The sequence below is a fragment of the Mobula birostris genome, chromosome 23 (assembly GCF_030028105.1).
Source record: "Mobula birostris isolate sMobBir1 chromosome 23, sMobBir1.hap1, whole genome shotgun sequence".
NCBI classification, from domain to species: Eukaryota; Metazoa; Chordata; class Chondrichthyes; order Myliobatiformes; family Myliobatidae; genus Mobula; species Mobula birostris.
In genome coordinates, this window is record NC_092392.1 from 40780607 (window position 1) to 40803179 (window position 22573).

Genomic DNA, 22573 nt, shown 5'->3' on the forward strand with positions numbered 1-22573 from the left:
TTTTCCAGCAAAATCTGTTGATCACTGGTGCAATGGAAGGTAAATTACAGATTTCTTGGCAACCACTTTTATGAAATGCTACAGTTCTTCCATTTCCATTATTTGCAGTTAAAATAATCTGGTGCATATTAATGGCTTTATTTGTTAAAAAAGAGAACAGTTTTCCTATTTTAGCGGTCTTGGGTTACCAGTTGATCTATATATCACTTGTTAGTCTGTCCTTATGGCCTGGAATATGACATTGAGTCTTGAATACTAAGGCCTTTGTTGTAAGTATTTCCATGATATGTCTGCAATTTTGCATCTTAAGTTTGTTTGATTTCCAACTTTTTCATTAAATACAATGAATTCATCTCATAATTATCAGTTGCTGTATTGTCTGTGCTCAACTTCTCTTGAATACACATTTTGCCTTTTTTTTTGCTGAATCAGCCAACCAGATGAACCCCTCAAGTGTGTCTCAATTTTCAGAGCATCAAAAGGAACTTGGCCTGCTTAGCACACATGCATTCTTGTTATAATGCCCTCCTGTTGATTGAACCATTTCAGCACTGCTTGGTCCAGATCCTTGTCATTTGTCTCCTTTGTTGATTTACTGCAGGCCCATCATTCAAACATGTTCTAACAACATAAGAAATTGGTGTCAACTTGACCTTCATTAAATTACAGGCACCTGTCTGTCATTTCCATATTCCACTGAGTTACTTGAGTGGCCCTTTAAAATATTTTAAGTGCAGTCTTTTACAGACCACAGAACTTTGAAAACCACAAGCCAATATAGCAACCACTGATTAATCAGGAGTCTTCCGAAAAGCTAACTTGCCTTTCCACGTTGAACTATTTTGCATCGCAGGCCATCTCCAGGTTATGTATGCTCAATTTATAGACATCCCAACACACAAATGAGCTCCTGTAACATTAAGCTCAAATGTCTGATGTACATTCATTCCTATAAACATCAGAATTAGTTTTTCCCTCTCCCCCAACCACTCCTCGTCTCCCCTCTCTCCCCCTCTGCCCCCTCTCTCCATTCTTCCTCCTCCCTCCCCCCCACCACTTTAGTAATTGGATGAGTGGAATCATGCACTTTTAATGCCACTCATTACAGTTATAATACCAGGGAGCTATTTTTGTTTACTCTCCTATTTATGGACAAACTGTTATGAAAGTCTGTAAAATCTGAATCCCTTCATTACCTGTAGATGATTTGTATTGTATTTATGCATCTAACCTTTTGCTATCTTTTTAAGCCAAAATTTGTAAAAATACCATAAGCCATGCAAATTGAATAGAATTACAGTACTAGGTAACTGCATTTCAAATCTTCAATGCTGTGATTGTATGAAGAATAAAACTGGAGTTACCTTAATAAGCATATTTAGCAGGATCTAACAAATCATTCAATAATTAAATGTTTTCTCACTTCTTTACTACTCATGATTGTCAAATTCTGAGGGACAGCACTTTGTAGTACTTCTAAATGCCATGGCATCAGATTTGATACAGCTGAGCTTGAATAACATAATTTTTCGGTAGCTTCTGATCAATATTGCATTCTATTTGTTGTTCAGTCAGCCCTTGGGACCCCATGTGAAAAGAGAAATTGCGTTAGACGTCTGAGAATTTATGGTCATACTTCCTCAAGAAATTTGTCCTTGTCTAATTTGAGGAAAAGTAAACATTATTTAATGGACAATTTGTGTTTTATTAGTAAACTAAGCAAAAACTAGATACGGATTGGAAAATGCATCCCTAAGCAATAGTGTTGTAAAAAATGGTTGCAAGAAAATGAGTATACAACCACAGACTTGGCTTTTATGGAAGTATTATGTTAAACAATGAACTTAGCTCTTTTGACATTGTTGTATTTCAATTCTTCCCCCCCCCCCCCCCATTTTGTGGCTAGATCGACACCAGTCTTCATTGATACAAGAATGCAAGAAAGAATTACCTGAAGTGAGTTTACGGCTTGAGGGTGGGCCTAGTGCTGCTGTCCATTCACCACTCGCAGTCCAGAATGGTTTCTTGCAATGCATTGTTAAGGACTTCAACTCAGAGTTCCTGATATCTTCCCTCACAAATTTAGGAATATTTTTGGAAGATGAAGTACCTGCTGACATTATCCCCATGAAAATTGAAATCACCGATTCTAAGATTAAACTAAAGGTATGTTCTGCAAAAACATTTGCCGAACAATATAGTGAAATGTTAGCAAAGATCCCTCTTAACATTTTCTTTGCAATTGACCGTAAAAATTGTGTTATTTCCTGTGCATCATGTCTATGAAAAACTAGTATTTATGCAAAGTTATGGAAAATAGTCTCTGCAGGATTAGAAAACAGTGATCTTGTTTTTACACTGGCATAATTGATGGTTTAGTATGTTGCCTGCATTGTCTTGCTGAAATTAAGGGGTTGGATTTGTACTCTAAATATCAAGCTAGCATTTACTTATGTTTTAAAAAAAAAGGAGCTGCATCCATTATCGTGTGTATGGTTAAACAAAAATTATGAACTGCCACATTACTTTCAGAAACCATCATAAAATAGCATTTCACTACCTGTACATGATTCATTGAATTACATTATATGGTATGCAGTTTTAGTTAACTTGGAAAATAATTCACAAGTAAATGTTTTAGCTTTTGGAGTCTTATCTTGGCACTGAAACTTGGATCTTGGTTCTTCAAAGTCTCTAATGGTAATCACAATGTTAAGGTTATTTAGATCAGATAATGTTTCATGGTTTAGTTCTTTGCAAGTGCTCCCTTTTGTGTCTCATGTCTTTTTCCCCTGTTGCTTTCTAGGCAATTTGCTGTGTGAATTAAGTATTTTACTTGACACTTCTCTGTTCATACTGAGTATAGTTCTTTAATCTGCTGGCTGGAGCAATACTGTTGTTTGCCCCTGGTTATGTTGTGTCTCGAGATTGTATGGAAGATCCTGTACTATTTTGGCTAATGAATTCCAATGCAAAATCTCAGTCTAAGGAAATTAAAGTAAATGCTCAGTTCTGTTTATCACCAGATTTTGTATTGAAGTTTGCTGCATGCATTTGAATATTTTATCCTGTGACTACTATTTATAATAGAGTGTGGATAAAGAATACTGGCAGCTATTGGAATGGAAGGGGAACTGGCTGCAGATACAAAACATGGCCATTGTCTGGAGATGTGCTGGGTTGTAGCTGTTTATTTTTCTGTGAGATCAGTTAATTTAATACAAATCAAAGTTTGAACTGAGACCCAGTTAATCCTTACTATTCAAGGATGAAGCATACTGAATAACCTGGAGAGGCTTTTCTTGGTGTGTGCCATGGACATATATCATGTACTCACTTTCAAGGACTCTTCATCTCGGGTTCTCAATATTTATTGATTATTTATTATTTATTGTTTTTTTTCCTCAGCTCAAACTGGTAAAACGTGAGGTGCAGGCATACCCAAGTACACTCATTTCTCAATTGCTAGGAACTGTCAGATTATTTTAGTGGTGTTCAGTGTTGTGGCTTTCTGAAGATTTGCATAGATATTGTTGTGTAGCCCTAGTTGTTTAATGCTATTGTGTAGTGCCTTTGGGATGATACCAGTTGTAGATATTACTATTGGGACAAGGTCTACCCTGATCATGTTCTAAAGTCTTAATTTCCTCTTTAAATTTAGCATATTTCTGGTGTTTTTCACTTACTGATTTCTGTTATGTGTGTTTGGAATGGCTATATCTATTCAGTAGATTGATTTTGCTTGTTTATCCCGTATTATTGTATCCAAATGATTATTATGGATTGTCCTATCTGTAATAATGGATCAGTTATCATATAATTTGTGGTATTCTGACTTTAAAACTGGATCAGGCTTATATTTATAGTAAGGTATGATTTCTTTTATGAGTTTGTATTTTAAAGCAAGATTTTGGTGAATGATGTTTGCCACTTGATTGTGCCTATGTAAGTAATCAGATTGTGTTAAACTGCTACAGGATCCTGTAATGTGTTGGATTATTTCAGGTTTTCCTTAGCATTTTCTACTTTTATCATCTTGAATCTGTGGGCCTTTTTGCACACTGGTTGTCTGCCCTGTTGGGTGCAGTCTTCCATTGATTCTGTTATGGTTATTGGATTTACTGAGTATGCCCACAAGAAAACAAATCTTGGGGCTGTATATGGTGATATATATGTACTTTGATAATAAATTTACTTTGAACTTTGAACTATGTGTTCTGTTCTTGAATGGGTGATTAGCTTGCTTATATTCTTGCTGACAAAGAATTTAAAGTATATCAGAATTGTTTTCTATATATGTATTTTCTTTTATTATATCATTATTTGTGGAAGCAGATTAGTTTGAAAACATGATGGACCATCCCTAATCAAGCCATGATTGGCAAAGTCATCTGTATTGCAAATAGCAGATTATAGCTTTGTCAGAATCTGAATCAGGTTTATTCCTGTAAAGCCCAGATCAATTTGGTTGAGTAGTTTTGGAAGTTTTCCACTAACTAGCTATTATAATAAAAGCTTTTAAAAACTTGTTACAATTTCATTCAAAGGATGACAATCCATGCCGTGAACAACCCACCCACGATCCACTGCCAGTGGAACTGATGATCGATCATCTAATTGTGAGCAGAAATGATGATGGAAGATTTTGCATTGGAGGTGAGGAACTGTTTACTTTGCAGAAAGGGTGAGATTTAGAACGAGCTTGTAATGTGTTTGTGATTTGATTTGCATTATATACTTTTTAATCAACAAAAGCTTGCTGAAAATCCTAGCTTGGAGATAACAATTTTGTTGTAAAACTCCTTTGCCTATCACTACTGTAGTTGGTATTTTACCTGCCCAATTTTAAGGCAGCAGGTTGTGATTATTCCTCAGCAATTTTTGACATTGACTTTTTGTTGATTAAAATGTTGTTTAGAATAAATTGTATCAAACTCACCTGATGTGAGAATAACATGAAAATTATATTTTTGGAAATATAGCCATTAAAAAATGAAAATTCAAAGTTTGTTGTATTTAAATAGGATAAAACAGTTTACTATTTATATGAAAGCTTCACAGATGAAGCTAAATTTTATGATGTTCATTTCATAAACCAGAGCCAAAAATCTAAACTGACATTCCTTTGCAGATATGAAGTTCATCAGATGAAACGTGAAATCAAATTTTCCATCTGCTTTCTCAGATGAAAAAAGTACAATTTTTGCAAAGGTCATGGACTTTGTTCCTGATCTTTTGACCAATATTGAACTCTCAATCATTTTTCCCAACTGTAGCGGTTACATTTTCCTATATTATAACAGTATCAACTTTTCAAATCGTACTTTGGTGGCTATGGAGTACATTCAACATCTGAAAAGAACATTCAAAACAAATACCCCACTACCTTATTTATTTAATGTGTGTGTGCTGTTACACTGATGAAATATATATACATGGAATATAGCATTCTTGTTCAAATTATAGTTTTGTGAAGGATTTGTCATTACCGCAATCCCAAAGATTACCTCCAGATTGGTAGCCAATCTCATCCTAATCAATGCTGTTAATATCTTAGAACTGCACTTTGCCCAGGCTACAACGCAGCTTGAGAATGAGTGTTATGTGTGTACTTCACTGTCTATAAGTATTCTTGTGTTTGCTTTAATTGTAATTTTAACTATCAAGTGGGGGGGGGGGAGAAAGATACTAATTTTGAAATTTATAGGAATAAATGTACATCAGACCTTTGAGCAGTTATTTGAATACAAACCAAAACCGCTCAGAGACTGAGCACAGGTGGTTGACACTTTATGACATGCTGTCCACTATAACCAAGTAGTAAAGTCGAAGAAAATACTTTCAATCCTCTATTAAGAAACTAGCGAAATGATAAAAACTAATGAAACTAAAACTAGTGCTATACCAAAGGAAACAGTCTTAGCATATTTAAACATACTTAAGCTAAGTATTCTTAAATGTATTTAAAAGTATGTAAGTGGTCAGCAAAAAGTTATCACCCACAGCCCATTTCCTAGCTCTACCCAATCTAGACTGCACATGAATACATAACTAAACTCTTAGCTTCTACCACGCCCCCAACCCACATAACTAACTACCCATAATAAATATACAACACAACATACAACAGAATATAGATACATGGCTCCTACGTCACAGCCCCTTATTTATTACACTATAATAATTACTACTACATACTAAAACATAGGAGACATTAAATATTAATACAAATGTCCTCTTCTTTCTTCTATTGCTTTTCACCTCAAAAGGTTCAAAGTGGTCCACTCCTACAAGTGTGAACGGAGGTTCATCTGGAGAGACCCTGGAGCTGCCTCAACTGTCAACAAACAACACACTTAGCCAGGATTCTTCATATAGCCGTACTAGCACTGGGAATCCAAAACTTTTTGGTGCCACCAGGATACGTGTGGCTATGGCCACCATGTCCCACTTTTTGATGTACATGCTGCTGAATGAGATCTGAGATATAAAGGTACATTGGCAGTATAACAAGATGTTTAGACTCTTCAGGCATGGCTGTCCTACCGGGCTGTCCACTAACTCTCAAGACACCGTCTTCAAGTATTGGATTGAGCTTGAAAATGTGACTGTTCCTTTTCACACTTTCTCCCCTTTGCAAACTCAAAAATTAATCTGGAAATCTCCCTCTTTGGCAAAAACCAACAATCTCCTTTCTGAGCGTCTCCGCTGAGAGGCAATCTCAGCCAATATGACCTTTGGCCTTCTCAATCTCTCTCTCCCCAAAGAATACCCTTGGTATCCTTCATCCAAGTCAGACTGAGAGCGGTCGATATTCAGTTGCTTCCTCTTCCGACTAAGAAGTAAGAGCACGTTCTTAAATCTAAGAATCCAGGCCACTGTCTTCCTCAAATCGGTCCAAGACAAGAAGTGATCAATTATATATATTACCACTTCCATCCCCTCTTCAATCTGCATGATATTCAATAGCAATCTGCTTGACATCTGGATCATATAACGGAAGTTCTCCAGAATAATCAGGATTCACTGGCCATTCACTTTCAGGGTGAAGAAGATACTGAGGACCTGACACCCATACTTTATTCTTCAGAAAAGACTTCAGCTTCAACCCTCCAGAGCAGTGGTCTCCAATCACCGAGCCGCAGACCGGTACTGGGCTGCAAATATGTGCGACTGGGCCGTGAGGAAACGATATGATTTGGCGATATGAAACGATATGAGTCAGCTGCACCTTTCCTCATTCCCTGTCACGTACTGTTGAACTTGAACAACCGCCTCCCTTCAGCCGGTCCACAAGAATATCGTTAATATTAAACTAGTCTGTGGTGCGCAAAAGGTTAGGGACCCCTGCTCCAGAGGACGTATCTGCAAGGTAGTTTGAAATGTTTACATACCTCTGTTGCGATACTTGTGAGACCTTAAGAATTTCTGAAACTCTGTTAGCGATGAATGTTCGGAATCTGGAAGCTTCATTCTTGATTTACTTCAGCACAGAAGTAGTATCAGTCCAAAATACTGAGTTCTGAAGCTTCCTATACAACTTCCTTTACAATGTGTCCATATGGCTTGTCATCGTAGCAGCAGTGAGCTCCAAACAAGGGATGAAAACTAACTTCAATGGAGGTACCCTAGATTTTCCCATAGTAAAAGCATTGCAACAATAGGTACGTTTCTGCTCCATAGACATCTTTGCATTCATTTATAAAGTGGTGTAACTGTTCAGCAGTAACTTATCCAAAATCCAAGGGTTTCAAACATCCAGAAATCTTGAAGTCTTCCATCTGGCAGAGTTCTTCCAGCCAGCCTGTCCACTTATGAACAATTGATGTTGCTGTAGCTTTATCACAGCCAAGCCCATTCTTACATGGATATTGTAGGATCTTCTTTGTAGATAACACCACCAGACTCAAGGTTCCAAAGGGATCATAGATGGAACCTAATAGTGTAGAGGATTCCCCTTTTGGTAAGCGGTCTATCCTGGATCATGATCTTAAACAGGAAAATATCAGACTGAATACACTATTGCACACTCAGTACTCTCTCCACCCAAGGAATATCTTTATCCAAATCCAAATCCCTCATGTCTTTTGCTCCTTGCTCTTCTGGTATCACAGATAGCTTCTATGCATGTTGCTTATCCACTTTGTGAGTCAAAAACTACCTTTAGCACAAATGGATACAAGGCCATAATAGAGAAACACCGCTTCTTCCTCAGAGGACACTGAGACAAGGCAGCCATCAACATAGAAGCAATACAAAACCTTATCCACCAATACGCAGCTGAACCGTTCTTTGCTATCTTCTGCACATTTCTTAAGATTGAAATATGCACAATTCAGTGATGAAGTTGCTTCAGAGAGATGTAACTTGATGTAACCACCATTCCAAAGTGCACCATATCTTGGCTGAGGTCATCATCGGGCCACCAAAGAAACCTCAGTAGATCTGCATTCCGCTGGTACTTTAATGTAATGAAACATTAAGTCAATATCCGTCATGATCACCAGTGGTTCTTTTCTGAATCTGGTTATGACTCCAGTCAGTGAACTATTAAGATCTGTTCCTTGGAAAAGCTGAGCATTAAGTGATAGTCCCTGAAAAATTGCTGCACAGTCAAACACAACACGGTTTTCCTTTTCTGGGGTGATAAAAACCATGGTGTGGAATATACCAGACTTTCCCAACATTCCAGATCTTCTGCTGGCACTCTTTGGAGGCGACATCCTACATGAAACCTGTGTAGTCCATGTGAAATGACAAATACTTCTTAACCCTCTTCCCTAGATTCAAAGCACACTGTTCAGCAATCTTCCCATTACACTGGACAGTAGTTTTTTCTGAAAGTGTTGCTTGAAGCTGAACACAAATATAATTTCTGACTACTTGTATCTCATAGGAATTTGAAGAAACAAGAAATTAACTTTTATTGAATATAATGTGTTTAATTGCATAACGGTGCTGACAATTTGCCATAGTTCAACTAAGCTAAAAATGTTTTGTTGGTGATTCTCATTTGTAATTGGTGTCTGAGGCTTCTCGTTTAGGTGTTCCAACAATAATCAGCCAGCATTGATGGATTCCAGTTGCACTGATACCATTTCTCTATATCCTGGTGAAACCTTTCAACATGCTCGTCAATGAGAGCACTGACATTTACAAGGAAGAAGTCTAAGTGAGAATGTAGGAAATGAATCTTAGTGACATTGCACTTCATGGTTTTGTATGCTTGAGGCATGTTGTCAACCAGCTGCATGTAGATTGGTGCTCTGTAGTTGTGAAGAAACTTCTCATCAACATTCTTGAGTGCCTTCTACGCATTTTTCCCCAGTCCCACTCAAGGTTCTTTGAATAGCTTGTCATTGATGCCCTGTTTGATATGTGGACTAACAAACATGCCTTCCTTAACCTTAGTATCTTTTTTTCTGGGAAACTTCTGTCTCAAATATCAAAATCCTTCGTAGAATTTTTTGTGCCTGGTGATAGCAAATTCCTTCCTTGCAGTCTTGAACCCAGTTATTCTGCTTTTGCCTTTGACAAATCCAAATCTCTGACCAGGTTATTTAACGCAGATTGAATTATCAGATGAGGCTCACTCAACGTAAAGGGTTCAAAATCTGTATCAGTATCAATGTTGCTTTCCATTCCTGGCTCATACATCGTGGCATCTTTGTGTGCCTCCTCTAGACTCCGTGTCTCTAGTAGCTTTGGTATTGGAAACTATTATCATGTGGCATAGGTCTCATGGCTGAAGGAAGATTAGGGTATTCAATGGATTTCTTGTTCTTAGCAGAAAAACCAGACACTGGTCAGACAGAAGTAGCAGTCTGTCACATGATTCTTCTGCTATATAAATTGGACAGCGAAGTACCTGTGAGTCAAGCTCCAAGATCGACAACACATGTTGCACAACAAACATGAGGAGCCCAGACTTTGTATTGGTTGTCAATTTTACACCCAAAGTAAAGCCCATAGGCTTTCTTAATAAGAGGAACCTTTGAGATTTAAGTGTATACTCGTCATAAAAGAGAAATTATCACAGCTGTTGCAATGTTGACGAGGCATTTTGCTATCTCAAATACTCCTGAAAATTCAATTACTTTATTATAATGAGTACACACAATATGCTATGCGTGTGGAGCATGTGCATCAACGTGATCACAAACCGATATAAATGAAAGCACAACGCATAGAATGGTGTGTACGTGATACTTTTATAACCTTTCTAAAACCTTTCCTGCTATGCAGCATCCATCCTGCCTAAGTGTGCCCAGGCATTCCTGGATAAGATAGAAAACGTTTTAGCTTACATTGTGGGCAATATTTTAATTGACTTGAATTATGAATTGAAATAAATATAGGCAATTACAAAAAACATAGTGCATGATAGGGAAACTTCAAGGTGATTTTCATGATCAGCAGCCCAAAATCCATAAGCTCCAATGTTTTAGGCATACTTATCTCCATCAGCAGTTCAATTTCAGAATCAATCTCTGGCAAATGGACATGCTTTAAGTGAGACCGTCTCTGGAGATCCCTCTGACAAGGAATATTCCCTTTGTGGATTGACATTCTTTCCTGCATATAGATGTTAGGTAGTTCACAATAGTTTTCACCATCTAAGCCAGCCACTTCCAATCCTTAAACAATGTAGCTACTCACAAATTTCTTTGACCCATGGTGCATAAGAAAATGTGTGTTCTTTTTCCTATTGGGTTGAGCTTGTTCATTAGCCCACTGTGCAGAGCACTGCAATACTTCCTTGATGTAGAAAAGTATAAGTAACTACTGTCTTGTTATCTTTCTTAGACTTCACTCGTACTGGAATTAATCATGATTACCAGCCCCCATAAGGCCATTAGATACTGGGGCATTATTCACTGTTGTGTCTGATTCTTTCACAGCTTGTTACAATTCTGCACTCTTTTTGTCACAGCAAATATGAAGTATGCTGGGACGCTTGCCAGTGCCTACCTTGCATGAAAGATGCTTCCTTCAATCGTTACTGTTGTGTCCTGTACACAAATAACCAAAGCAAACACCACTTTCCTTTAGGAAGGCAATCTTCTCATTATGAGGCCTTTTCTTCAGGTGAGGGTATGAATCCAGTGTATGCTTACCCTCACAGAACAGACAAACCCTTTTGGCTGACGAGACCATTTCCCTTTCATTAGTTCCAGACTATTTTAGCTTTACTTCTCATTGGCTACAGTAGTGGCAAAGCTGCTTCCATTAGCCTTAGAACGAAGTTGTAACTTAGTTTTGTTCACACCCTGCTTATTGCAGGTAATGTAGTATCCTGTATATTCCCAAACATTAGGTGGGAGTCCTTACTTGTTTTTCAATAAAATCAACAATGGCGGCTTCACGGTTGTGCCTGTCTAGTAGTTCACAGACCACCCTTCTCCATAGATCCCTAAGCATATGGGACAACTTTACAGCAATCAACATATTGGCAGGCATGTCCAGCACTCTCATGTACTAAACTTCTCCCATGGCATTACAATAGCCTTTAAGAAAAAGGCTAGTCTTGAAGAGCCTTCACATCTTCAGATTTAATAGGTGGCCAAGAAAAAGCCTTTCATATGTAGTCTGATGCAATTTTCTGCTCAATACCAAAATGATCCTTAGCTTTTAGGTATCCTTCCTTAAGGTTGAAATGCTGGCAACTTCTGACAAGCTGTCTAAGGCAACCTCCAGTGTACTGTTCAAGGAAATCGAGGTAGTCACCATAATTGTCAGTCTTTCTTTCAACATTATTCTTAAAACTCTCATGAATGCATGATATTACAATGGATCGCAATAAAGATTTGAATCTCTCTTTTAGGTAAAGATGAAAATTGTTGACATTGTACCAATAAAATTGTTATTTCATTTTGCGTCCTTATGGCCTCCATAATACTAATCAGACCTTTATCATCTAAAGCACGAGTGTTTCCATACTGGAAGTTAACACCCCAATGAGCACCTTGAGCTGTTGAATATGACATGGGTTCAGAGTGCCTCCTTAGTGCAGGCTGAGAGTGAACAGCCTGAATTACCCCTTGAGGGCCCTAACTCTTGTTTCATAGATATCTGTGGAACAAATGAATCAACATTGACATTGAGTGTGTTGGGTTTTCTCTGTGCCACATCAACGCAGGAACTCACACCATAGGATTGTCCTGCTGGAGCACTTTTAGCATCCACTGCACTTGAGGCCCTTAGCACTTTAGCTTTGACCATCTGAACTGCAATTTCTTCCTGCAACTTAGCTGCTCCATCCTTCGTAGCTGCTTCTTTCCTTTCCTTTTTTTTGGGCAGGTGCCTGCATGCGTGTGAGTCTGCGTGTGCGTGTGTGCATCCGTGAGGTCTTTTTCATGGCTTTTACAAGGCGCAGAGCAAGAGAGAGACTGTGTGGTGCGCCACTCCTCACACAGACATTTTTTCGCAGTATTTTTCCCTTTTTTACAAGGTCGAGTTACAATCTCGACACTCAACCCAGCACAGATGAAAAGCCTACTCGGGAGCGGACCCGACTGGTTTCGAACCCGGGAACTTCCGCTTCCGGGTCTGGCGCCGGAGTCATTGCGCCACCAGCTGACCTACTTCTTTCCTTTCCAAAGCTGTTTTTTGTTTCTATGAAGCTGTTCTTCTGTCTGCTGCTGTCCTTTCCTAATTGGCTGCTCTTGCTCTTCCAACGCATGTTTATCCTTCAGTGTTTATTGCTGTGCCATTAATGCAGCTATATTAGCCTCCATTTTAATGCATGCAGAGGAGGTATTAAATACAGAAAATGTTCTGCTAGCAGCGAAACTTGGAGCAGGAAAATTGACGAACTAATGCTTGGGTGTATGTCATCCTGTAAATCCTCAGCTTTATGCATAGTCAAAACATGCCTTGAAATTTGAGAAATATTTTCACTTGTTTCGACAACATGACCTTAAACATTGCTTTGTTTCAGCCGTTGTTTAGCATCTACTGTGACTAAATTAATAAAAGTTTCATTATCTGTAAAACTTCCAGTTGGCTTATCTCATTCTGGGTTAGGAATTAAAGACAACAGCATGTAATGTTGCTTAGCAACAGCTTCATGGAGACTATTCTACTCTAAGATGAGACTGCACTTGTGAGATATTTTCTGAATCTTCCTCAAGACATACAATTGATGGTATTAAATCTTTAATTTTGCTCACATTTCTCTTGTATCCCTTTTGAGAACTTTTGATTCTATCTGTTAAAACTTTCTCAGTAAGTTTAATTTCTCTTTTAGTTCTGTCTTAAAGGTCTCTGGCATTGGTTCCACTTGTGTTGCTTTCTAGCTGCGATCACTCCAGACCAAACAAACAGCGTTCAATTCAAATGTCAGCAACCAGAATATTTCAGCACTTCATTGGAACAAAGCAATGATCCCCTAGGCAAGCGTCACACCAATGAACATACTGGTAGCGCTGACCATCCCAAACTGTGGTCAAGCCACAAATAAACGGCATGAATCAATAAAAGGTCGTTACCTGCCGCAAGTCGCTCCTGGCTTCTCAGTGTTGCGATTCTAATTTTGCCAATGGGTCCGATGCAATCCTTTGCCATAGACTGTGCTGTTTATTTGGTATAACTATCTTTTTGTTGACAAAAATGCAGCGGTTACTTGAATACAAATCAAAACCACAAAGAAACAAAACATTGGGGTTGACACAGTATGATGTGCTATCCACGATAACCAATTTGTAAAGTTGAAGGAAGTACATTCAATCCTTTATTAGAAACCAGCAAAAGGAATGAAACAATAAAAACTAATGAAACTAAAACTAGCGATATAACAAAATAAGCAGTCTTAGCATAATTAAACATACTTAAGCCAAACGTGCTAAATGTATTCAAATGTGTTTGTGGTCAACAAAATGATACCACCCCCAGCCAACTTCCTAGCTCTATCCAAACTAGACATAACTAAAGACAGAAAACATGAATGCGTAACTAAACTCTTCGCTTCTACCATGTCCCAACCGACATGACTATCAACTCATAATAAAAACTCAACATAAAGTACAGCAGACAGAAAATAGATACATGACTCCTACACCAACTATCTTTCAACATTCCATTCATACAATAGTTTTCACAGTTGAAGTTTGACATTTTAGAAGTGAGCTGGCTATGCAAATTCATTTGTTAAGGACATTATTGACTTGGTCTTGTCAGAGCTGAAGATGATGCATCGTTTGTTCAGCTACTGGCAATTTTGTTTATCTACAGGAATTCATTCATCTTATTTTTTCCCAAAATTGTGCATTTTGTAACAAGCTTTGTTTATTTCTGTTGGTTATAATTTTCAATGGTGATCACATTTGATAACATTTTGTCTTAGCATCACTATGATTGGTACTAATCATACTAAATGTTTAGCTTATTTTAAATAGAGATCTGTCTTAAATAAACATAAGTTTTGCAATTAAGTAAAACTTAATCAACACAAGTCACAGCATCCTCTTAAATTATGAAAAGCTACAAATCTGTGTGCTGCATGCTGTTTGAACATCTTACAAAAATCAGAGAATGAAAAGTAATTACCATTTTCAGCAAAGTTCAAAAGACATTTTTAATGGAATCAGTTTTTTACAGCTTAGCTAAGACTTTTTTGAGTTAATTTGAATCTGCAGTTTTTCTGCATGTATTTAGTTCAACTTTCATAGATGGCTTGAATATTTGCTGTACATTGAGTACAAGTATGAAGTCTGTGTAAATTGATAATTAGAACCATAGAACATTACAGCACAGAAACAGGCCTTTTGGCCCTTCTTGGCTGTGCCGAACCATTTTTCTGCCTAGTCCCACTGACCTGCACCTGGACCATATCCCTCCATATACTTCTCATCCATGTACCTGTCCAAGTTTTTCTTAAATGTTAAAAGTGAGCCCGCATTTACCACTTCATCTGGCAGCTCATTTTACACTCCCACCACTCTCTGTGTGAAGAAGCCACCCCCCAGTTCCCTTTAAACTTTTGCCCCTTCACCCTTACCCATGTCCTCTGGTTTTTTTTCTCCCCTAGCCTCAGTGGAAAAAGCCTGCTTGCATTCACTCTATCTGAACACATCATAATTTTATATACCTCTATCAAATCTCCCCTCGTTCTTCTACGCTCCGGGGAATTAAGTCCTAACCTATTCAACCTTTCTTTGTAACTCAGTTTCTCAAGTCCTGGCAACATCCTTGTAAACCTTCTCTGCACTCTTTCAACTTTATTAATATCCTTCCTGTAATTTGGTGACCAGAAATGTACACAATACTCCAAATTCAGCCTCACCAATGCCTTATACAACCTCACCATAACATTCCAACTCAATACTTTGATTTATAAAGGCCAATGTACTAAATGCTCTCTTTATGACCCTATCTACCTGTGGTGCCACGTTTAGGGAATTTTGTATCTGTATTCCCAGATCCCTCTGTTCTACTGCACTCCTCAATGCCTTACCATTAACCCTGTATGTTCTACCTTGGTTTGTCCTTCCAACGTACAATACCTCACACTTGTCTGTATTAAACTCCATCTGCCATTTTTCAGCCCATTTTTCCAGCTGGTCCAAATCCCTCTGCAAGCTTTGAAAACCTTCCTCACTGTCTACTACACCTCCAATAATCTTTGTATCATTAGCAAATTTGCTGATCCAATTTACCACACTATCATCCAGATCATTGATATAGATGACAAATAACAATGGACCCAGCGCTGATCCCTGTGGCACATCACTGGTCACAGGCCCCCACTCAGAGAAGCAATTCTCTACCACCACTCTTTGGCTTCTTCCATTGAGCCAATTTCTAATCCAATTTACTACCTCTCCATGTATACCTAGCGACTGAATCTTCCTAACTAACCTCCCATGCGGGACCTTGTCAAAGGCCTTACTGAAGTCCATGTAGACAACATCCACTGCCTTCCCTTCATCCTCTTTCCTGGTAACCTCCTCAAAAAACTCTATTAGATTGGTTAAACATGACCTACTACGCACAAAGCCACGTTGACTCTCCCTAATAAGTCCCTGTCTATCCAAATACTTGTAGATCCTATCTCTCAGTACTCCTTCCAATAATTTACCTACTACTGACGTCAAACTCACCGGCCTATAATTTCCCGGATTACTTTTAGAGCCTTTTTAAAATAACGGAACAACATGAGCTATCCTCCAATTCTCCAGTGCCCCACCCGTAGATACCGATATTTTAAATATATCTGCCAAGGCCCCTGCAACTTCAACACTAGTCTCCTTCAAGGTCTGAGGGAATACCCTGTCAGGTCCCGGGGACTTATCCACTCTGATTTGCCTCAAGATAGCAAACACCTCCTCCTCCTCAATCTATATAGGTTCCATGACCTCACTACTTGTTTGCCTTATTTCCATTGACTCCATGCCAGTTTCCTTAGTAAATACAGACGCAAAAAAACCATTTAAGATCTCCCCCATTTCTTTTGGTTCCATACATAGCCGACCACTCTGATCTTCAAGAGGACCAATTTTATCCCTTACTATCCTTTAGCTCTTAATAATTCTTGTCCAATTGATGGTAATAGCTGGTCAGTGTTTCATCGCATGGAAAGTAAGCTGTGCATATTTTATATCTTGTATCTGGTTTGGAACTGTAAAATGAAATCACTGGATCAAAGTAACATCTTGCTTATTTTCTAACAAGCTGTTCACTTTTTTACATAAGATTTGGATGCTTTCCTGTTTACATTTGTTTCTTTTACCCAGGCGCCCAGTTTTCTAGTCAGACCCAAGCAGATAATGGAAGTACAAAGCAAACAATATTATCATGCTTAAAAAGTGATGAATCAAAAGAAGTCAGATTTATGTCACAATCTACTCAAACAGATCCAAAGGATCAATTTGCACCAGAGCAATCAGAGGCTGGGAATTCAGTTACCAGAGAAAAGGTAAGCACTAATGAGCACAAATCAAACATCTTCTCTACACCAAAATCAGAAGTTTATGCTTAATTTGTAAAAACTGACAGTAAAATTTACTACGTATAATAATGAAATACATTTACAAAGTACTGCCTGAAGTAATTCATAGAAGCACTGTCAAAAAAAAACCCAGTTATGTAAGGATATGATGTGGAGGATGACCAACAGCATATTTTTGAAAGTTTATTTTGGAAATACTGTAAACAAGTGAGAGGAAGAGGGAGGAATCTCGGAAGTCTGAAACTGAACAACTGAAAGAATGACCAGCAGAAGTAGAGGGATTACTGCAGATGATGGCCAAAGGCAGGGTGGAATGGAGGAATACAACTGTGACATGAAAGTGGAAGCGCAGGGCACAAAATAAATTCTAGCCATGCGTCAATTGTATTTTTTATGCCATGAAGGTAACAGCCAAACAAATAATTTGGCCGCAGACATCTCAGCCCGAAACATTGACTGTACTCTTTTCCATAGATGCTGCTTGGCCTGCTGAGTTACTCCATCATTTTGTGTGTGTTGCTTGGATTTCCTGCATCTGCAGATTTTCTCTTGTTTATTATTGTTATTTTGAGCACTCTTTACCTTTCAACAACTTTCTTTGCTCTCTCCATCTAATGAAGTTGTAATTATTCCAGTTGTGCTTAAATTCTTCAGTATCCTCTCCAAAGTTTTTGACAAGTAGGCCATTACTCTAACCAAAGGCTAACCAATAATCACAGTCATAGATTTGTATCACTGAACCTATTTACAAAATCAGTTGTCCCAAATGTTTTTTAAACTACATTTTCAAACTTACTTTGCCCTCTTCAAATATTGATGAAAATAACTAACACCAAATCCATCTAATCTGTGTTGCTATATGTTGTACCTTCAAGTGTGCAATACTACATGTAATCACAGACCAGAATATCATAATTTTATCTTCGGACAATTCTTTATCCACTTTGAAACACTGTTTCTAGTACCGAGATAAAGTCTTAATGAAGGGTCTCAGCCCAAAATGTCAGCTGCTTATTCCTCTCCATTGATGCTGCTTGATCTGCTGATTTCCCCCATCATCTTGTGTGTGTTGCTCTGCATTTTCAGAATCTGAAGGATTCCTTGCGTTCCAGATAAACCTTTCATTGCAAGAGAAGTAATAGCCTCATGGGCACTATAGTTCATTCTTCTCTCCATTCAGAAAAGCATGTGTTCACAATGATACCCCTCCTCACGTACACCCCAGGGAGACTGAATACAGACAGCAGAAACTTCAAGGTACCATCTCTGCAAAATCCTCCAAACTGACAAGCAGAATCATCTTAATTTTTCAGTCCAACAGCCCTAGCAGAGAGGTTATAAATTATGATGAGCTGACTCCAATGAAAGGACCACATGCCTGACACCTATTCTACTCTAGTTTTGTCACAGAAAGAGATTACAAGGTAAAGGCAATACTTTAGGATATTCATAAAGCCTCTTCAGAAAAAAAATAACATCCTTGCTATCTTATGAGAATACTTGGCTTGTGACCAATCAAATTGAAATTGTGTTGAGAATCTCATGACCCTTTGTCAGAAGACCACCAGAAGCTACAGGAGGGACCTCCCATGTTCCTCACCCACCCACCACATCAAGAACCTCTGTGCTCTACCCGTGACAGAATCTGCAGATCTCACTGGCCTTTTTAGTCACTTCATTGTTGACTCCTGTAAACTTTCTAAGAAGGAGATTTTTGTAACATCTGTTCAAATACAATGTTCTCCTGTAATCTTAACATGATGCAATGCGTGCATCGGTACTTAAAGATTAGAACAAGATTGCCTGACTCACTGAGTTCCTCTAGCATCTACAGACTCTTGTGTTTTCATTTTACAAAGTAATAGTTTGGCGACATTCGGAGTATTGTGTGCAGTTCTAGTTGCCTAGATTGGACTGGGAAGAATAAAGGCGATTCATTGGGATGTTGCTTGGGCAGGAGAGCTTCAATTTTGGGGAGAGATTGAACAGGCTGAACTTGTTTTCCTTAAAGTAGAAGAGACCGAAAGATGACCTAATAGAATTAAATAGGATTATGAGCTGATGGTCAAAATATTTCTCCAATGGTTAAGGTAACAGAAGCAAGAGGAGGTAGTTTTAAGGTGAGAGGTAGGGGATTTAAGGTAAGTTTTTACCCTTTTAAACAGTAGTTGATATCTGGAATGTGCTTCTAGAAGATGTGATGGCATATGCTACCTTGTTTAAGATGCATTGAACACCTAGACAGGCAAGTCATTGAGATTTATTGTTCTAATGTGAACAAATTCCATTGGCAGAGACGAGCAAAATAAGTTTCAGCATGAATGTGATGGACCACAGGGCCTATTTGATAAGTATTATTCAGGTTGAGATAGTTGGCTCTCTGCTTTCACATTACACTAATTTACAATTATGGAGGCTTTCACTGATTCTTTACTTTCTCAGAGAGCATGCAAATGAAAATCAGTAGTCAACTTTCATGTGCTTTGTATCACCTAAACCATTGAAATGTTAATTAATCAATTAATTATTTGTGCACACTGACCATTAAAAACATATTAACACAGAAGAAAAAAACTGGAGAAAGGATATTAGCAAACAATTTTAATGTTAAAGAAAAATAAGTCATGATTGCCTTTTTGTTCTTTTTTGTAGTTACTTTTGGAGGAAAACGAATGCCTAAAACAGGAACTAGCCAAAACTAAATTGGCTCTTGCTGAGGCCCAGATGGAAAACGACAGCTTGTTGCAACAAATGAAGAGGGTTAACTGAACTCTAATCATAGTGAGTTATAACTCCTTGGACTGCATTAAAGCAGAAGTTTCTTGAAACTGGGTACAACTATCCCAAACTGTTTTAACTTTGTGGTCTTCTTGCTGAGCATTGAACAAACTTTATTAAGAGAAACTTAACAGTATGTCTGCTGAAGACAAACTTTTGAATGTGGAAAAAAAAACTTACCAGTCTGTTTGATATCATTCAAGCGGTACAGGCAAGTATAATACAATTGTTGAGCTGCATAGGTGTTGCACCATGTGTTAATGGTGTTTATATTCACTTAAATCTAGAATCAGTGCTGTCATAAAGGGGTTTGAAATAAAGTTTGAAATAAAATATTGTGGGTAAGTAATTTCTTTCATACAACTGACCTGAGTTTTGTTATGCCATCGAGAATTGTTTTCTAAAACAAAATCCTGTTCCAGGAGAAGAGGAGTCTGAATTTGCACTGTAATTAACGACCATGTATCTGTTTTTTCTGTGTAAAATCTGTGATATAGAATTTGTACAGCTTAACATTAAATGTTTGTGCTTTATGCATTAATGGAAGACACTGTTGTTGCTCAACTTTGTACTCCTGCAAAAGTCCGTCTGATTTAACATGTCACTTTACATGTAAGGATGGATTTAACAAAAAATGATGCACATCTTTGCATAGCATCATAATTCTTCCATAAATAATTGTATTAAAATTGTACTCAAAATAAAGTACAGAAAAATTAACTCAGTACATTTTAACATTTTTTACATGTTGTTACTGAATTATTACCAAAAATACATAACAATTTCACACATTCACATATTTCCTTTATTTTGTAATGTTCAGCAAATCATTGTACTCTGTGTCTAATATACTTTTCTCCTTGCCTCCAAGTCCATGATTGTTCATAATAATTGATTTTGTCCCTGGTGTCAAAATTAGGAGACCAACTGAAGTCTTAAATACAGAGAAATGGCAAATAATAATCATGAACAGAAGTCTATACCATTGCAACCAAGAAAAATAACTCTCATGACATTCAATATAGCCACTATTGGGCATCCCATTGTTAAAGTCCTCAGGAGAAATGGTGGGGAGATTTGTGGTATGACATGAAACTTGCCAGAACAAATAAGTACTGTAGTAGCAGGAGCTAATCACTCTGATTCATCAAAGCTTTTCCATCTATGCAAAGAACAAGCCATGGTCTGTTACAGTATTTACTGTGGGTTGAGTATGTAGTTCCAACTGAATTTGAAAAGCTTGACAACAGGCTGAATCAGTCTGCATACCAGTAACTATCCAATCCATTCACTCCCTCTACCATTAGTGTATTGTGGGTGCAGCTAGTACCTGCATTTATTTATCTGAACAGTCACGTGTACGTTGTTGTGCTGTTCACAACACTTGTGCATCCCATTCTTTACCCCCGCTTCAGATCACACAACTACGACTTGGTAATGTATTGCTGTTTTATAACTGAGATTACCACCCGAGAGCTTTCTGGGAGTAATTTCACCAAATGGATTATTGTTCAAAAGGAGCTTTCTGCGAAGTAACACTTAGACACGTGCAATACTGACGTTTGCTCGCAGCATCCACCTCCTATAAATTGATAACAATTCCTTGCCTGTGATTGTTATATTTTTGTATAATGTTTTTATTCAAATCAGTGAAACTAAACCTTGGTTTGATGCCACATATTTCCGGAGATAGGGTGCCAAGTTACCGTAGTAGTTAGTTCAAAGTCTGCAGCCCACAGAATATCGCCGATGATCACCAGCACCATCTTGTTATCCGACGCTATTAGAACTCAAGGCGCTCCGGAGTTCAATTCCAGTGCCGTCTGTAAGGACTTTGTACATTCTCCCCAAGAGTGTTTGGGTTTCTTTTGGGTGCTCTGGTTTTCTCCCAGAATCCAAAGACATATTGGTTAGTAGGTTAATTGGTCATTATAAATCGCCCTGTGATTAGGTTAGTGTTAAGTATGTGGGTTGCTGGGTGGTGTGGTTCATTGAATAGGAAGGGCCTGTTCCATGCTGTTTTAAAAGACAGTTAAGAGATAGATCGAATGAATGGATAGGATAGATAGATTTCAACAGTGATGCAGTTTTGGAAACACATGCAAATTTAATTTGTCACTAGAATTACTTATGTAATGAACAAAAGAGAACAATTAGTGACGTGCACTATTCCTGTACAAAGTGAGATGCAGCTCATCTATTCATTTCTCTGTCACATAGACAGTTATTACCTTTCTAATTATTAAATATGGTTTGTAAAACATCTCCCATGTTTCATTGCTAAATTAGGAAATAGAACAGTTTATTTAGTAACTGTCAAACAAATGTAAACACGGAGATTTAAGTAACAGCCAAAATGACCTAAATGGAAGGAAATTTATTCCCATGATGCATTAATGAGAATTTGATGAATATATTGTCATGTTGTAAACTGTGCATATAAAATTAATGCAAAATACCTTAAAATTAATCCTATAATTAGTTACTAATTTCAGCCACTATTTTAATGGATATTTTAACTGAACCATACAGTACATGATATATTAAGTCAAAATGACTTCACAAATAAGATTTGTTATTTTAGTTTCTTTTATGTTTTGTACAATTTGTGATTTTATCCAGATTATTTATCAAGCACTGAGCAAACTATTGCTATGATGATTTGGCCAAATTTTTGGATCGTTGAGCTTCCCTGTAGGTATTTTCTTAATTATGTTTTTCTTTTGTAGCAAAAGAATACTTGGGTAATAGTTTAGCACTTAGTTACATCTTCACGTTATTGATGAGAATTTGAATCCGTATTCTATTGATGATGATGTGGTAACACCACTATCCAAAGTTAATCTA

General features: G+C 37.7%; 1 protein-coding gene across 5 annotated transcripts in view; it reads left to right on the plus strand.

Annotated features, from left to right (window-relative positions):
- bltp3b (bridge-like lipid transfer protein family member 3B) overlaps positions 1–20425 on the plus strand; it is a 132097-nt gene extending 111672 nt beyond the window's left edge. For 4 of the 5 annotated variants that reach the window (XM_072241505.1, XM_072241508.1, XM_072241506.1 and 1 more), the window contains 4 exons: positions 1907–2166; positions 4548–4656; positions 16734–16915; positions 19601–20424. In XM_072241505.1, the coding sequence (XP_072097606.1) occupies positions 1907–2166; positions 4548–4656; positions 16734–16915; positions 19601–19717 (668 nt within the window). In that variant the 3' untranslated portion in view covers positions 19718–20424. Of the gene's footprint in view, positions 1–1906; positions 2167–4547; positions 4657–16733; positions 16916–19600 lie in introns of all 5 variants that reach the window. The other variant, XM_072241507.1, reaches the window with a different exon arrangement.
- Positions 20426–22573: the final 2148 nt, after the last annotated feature.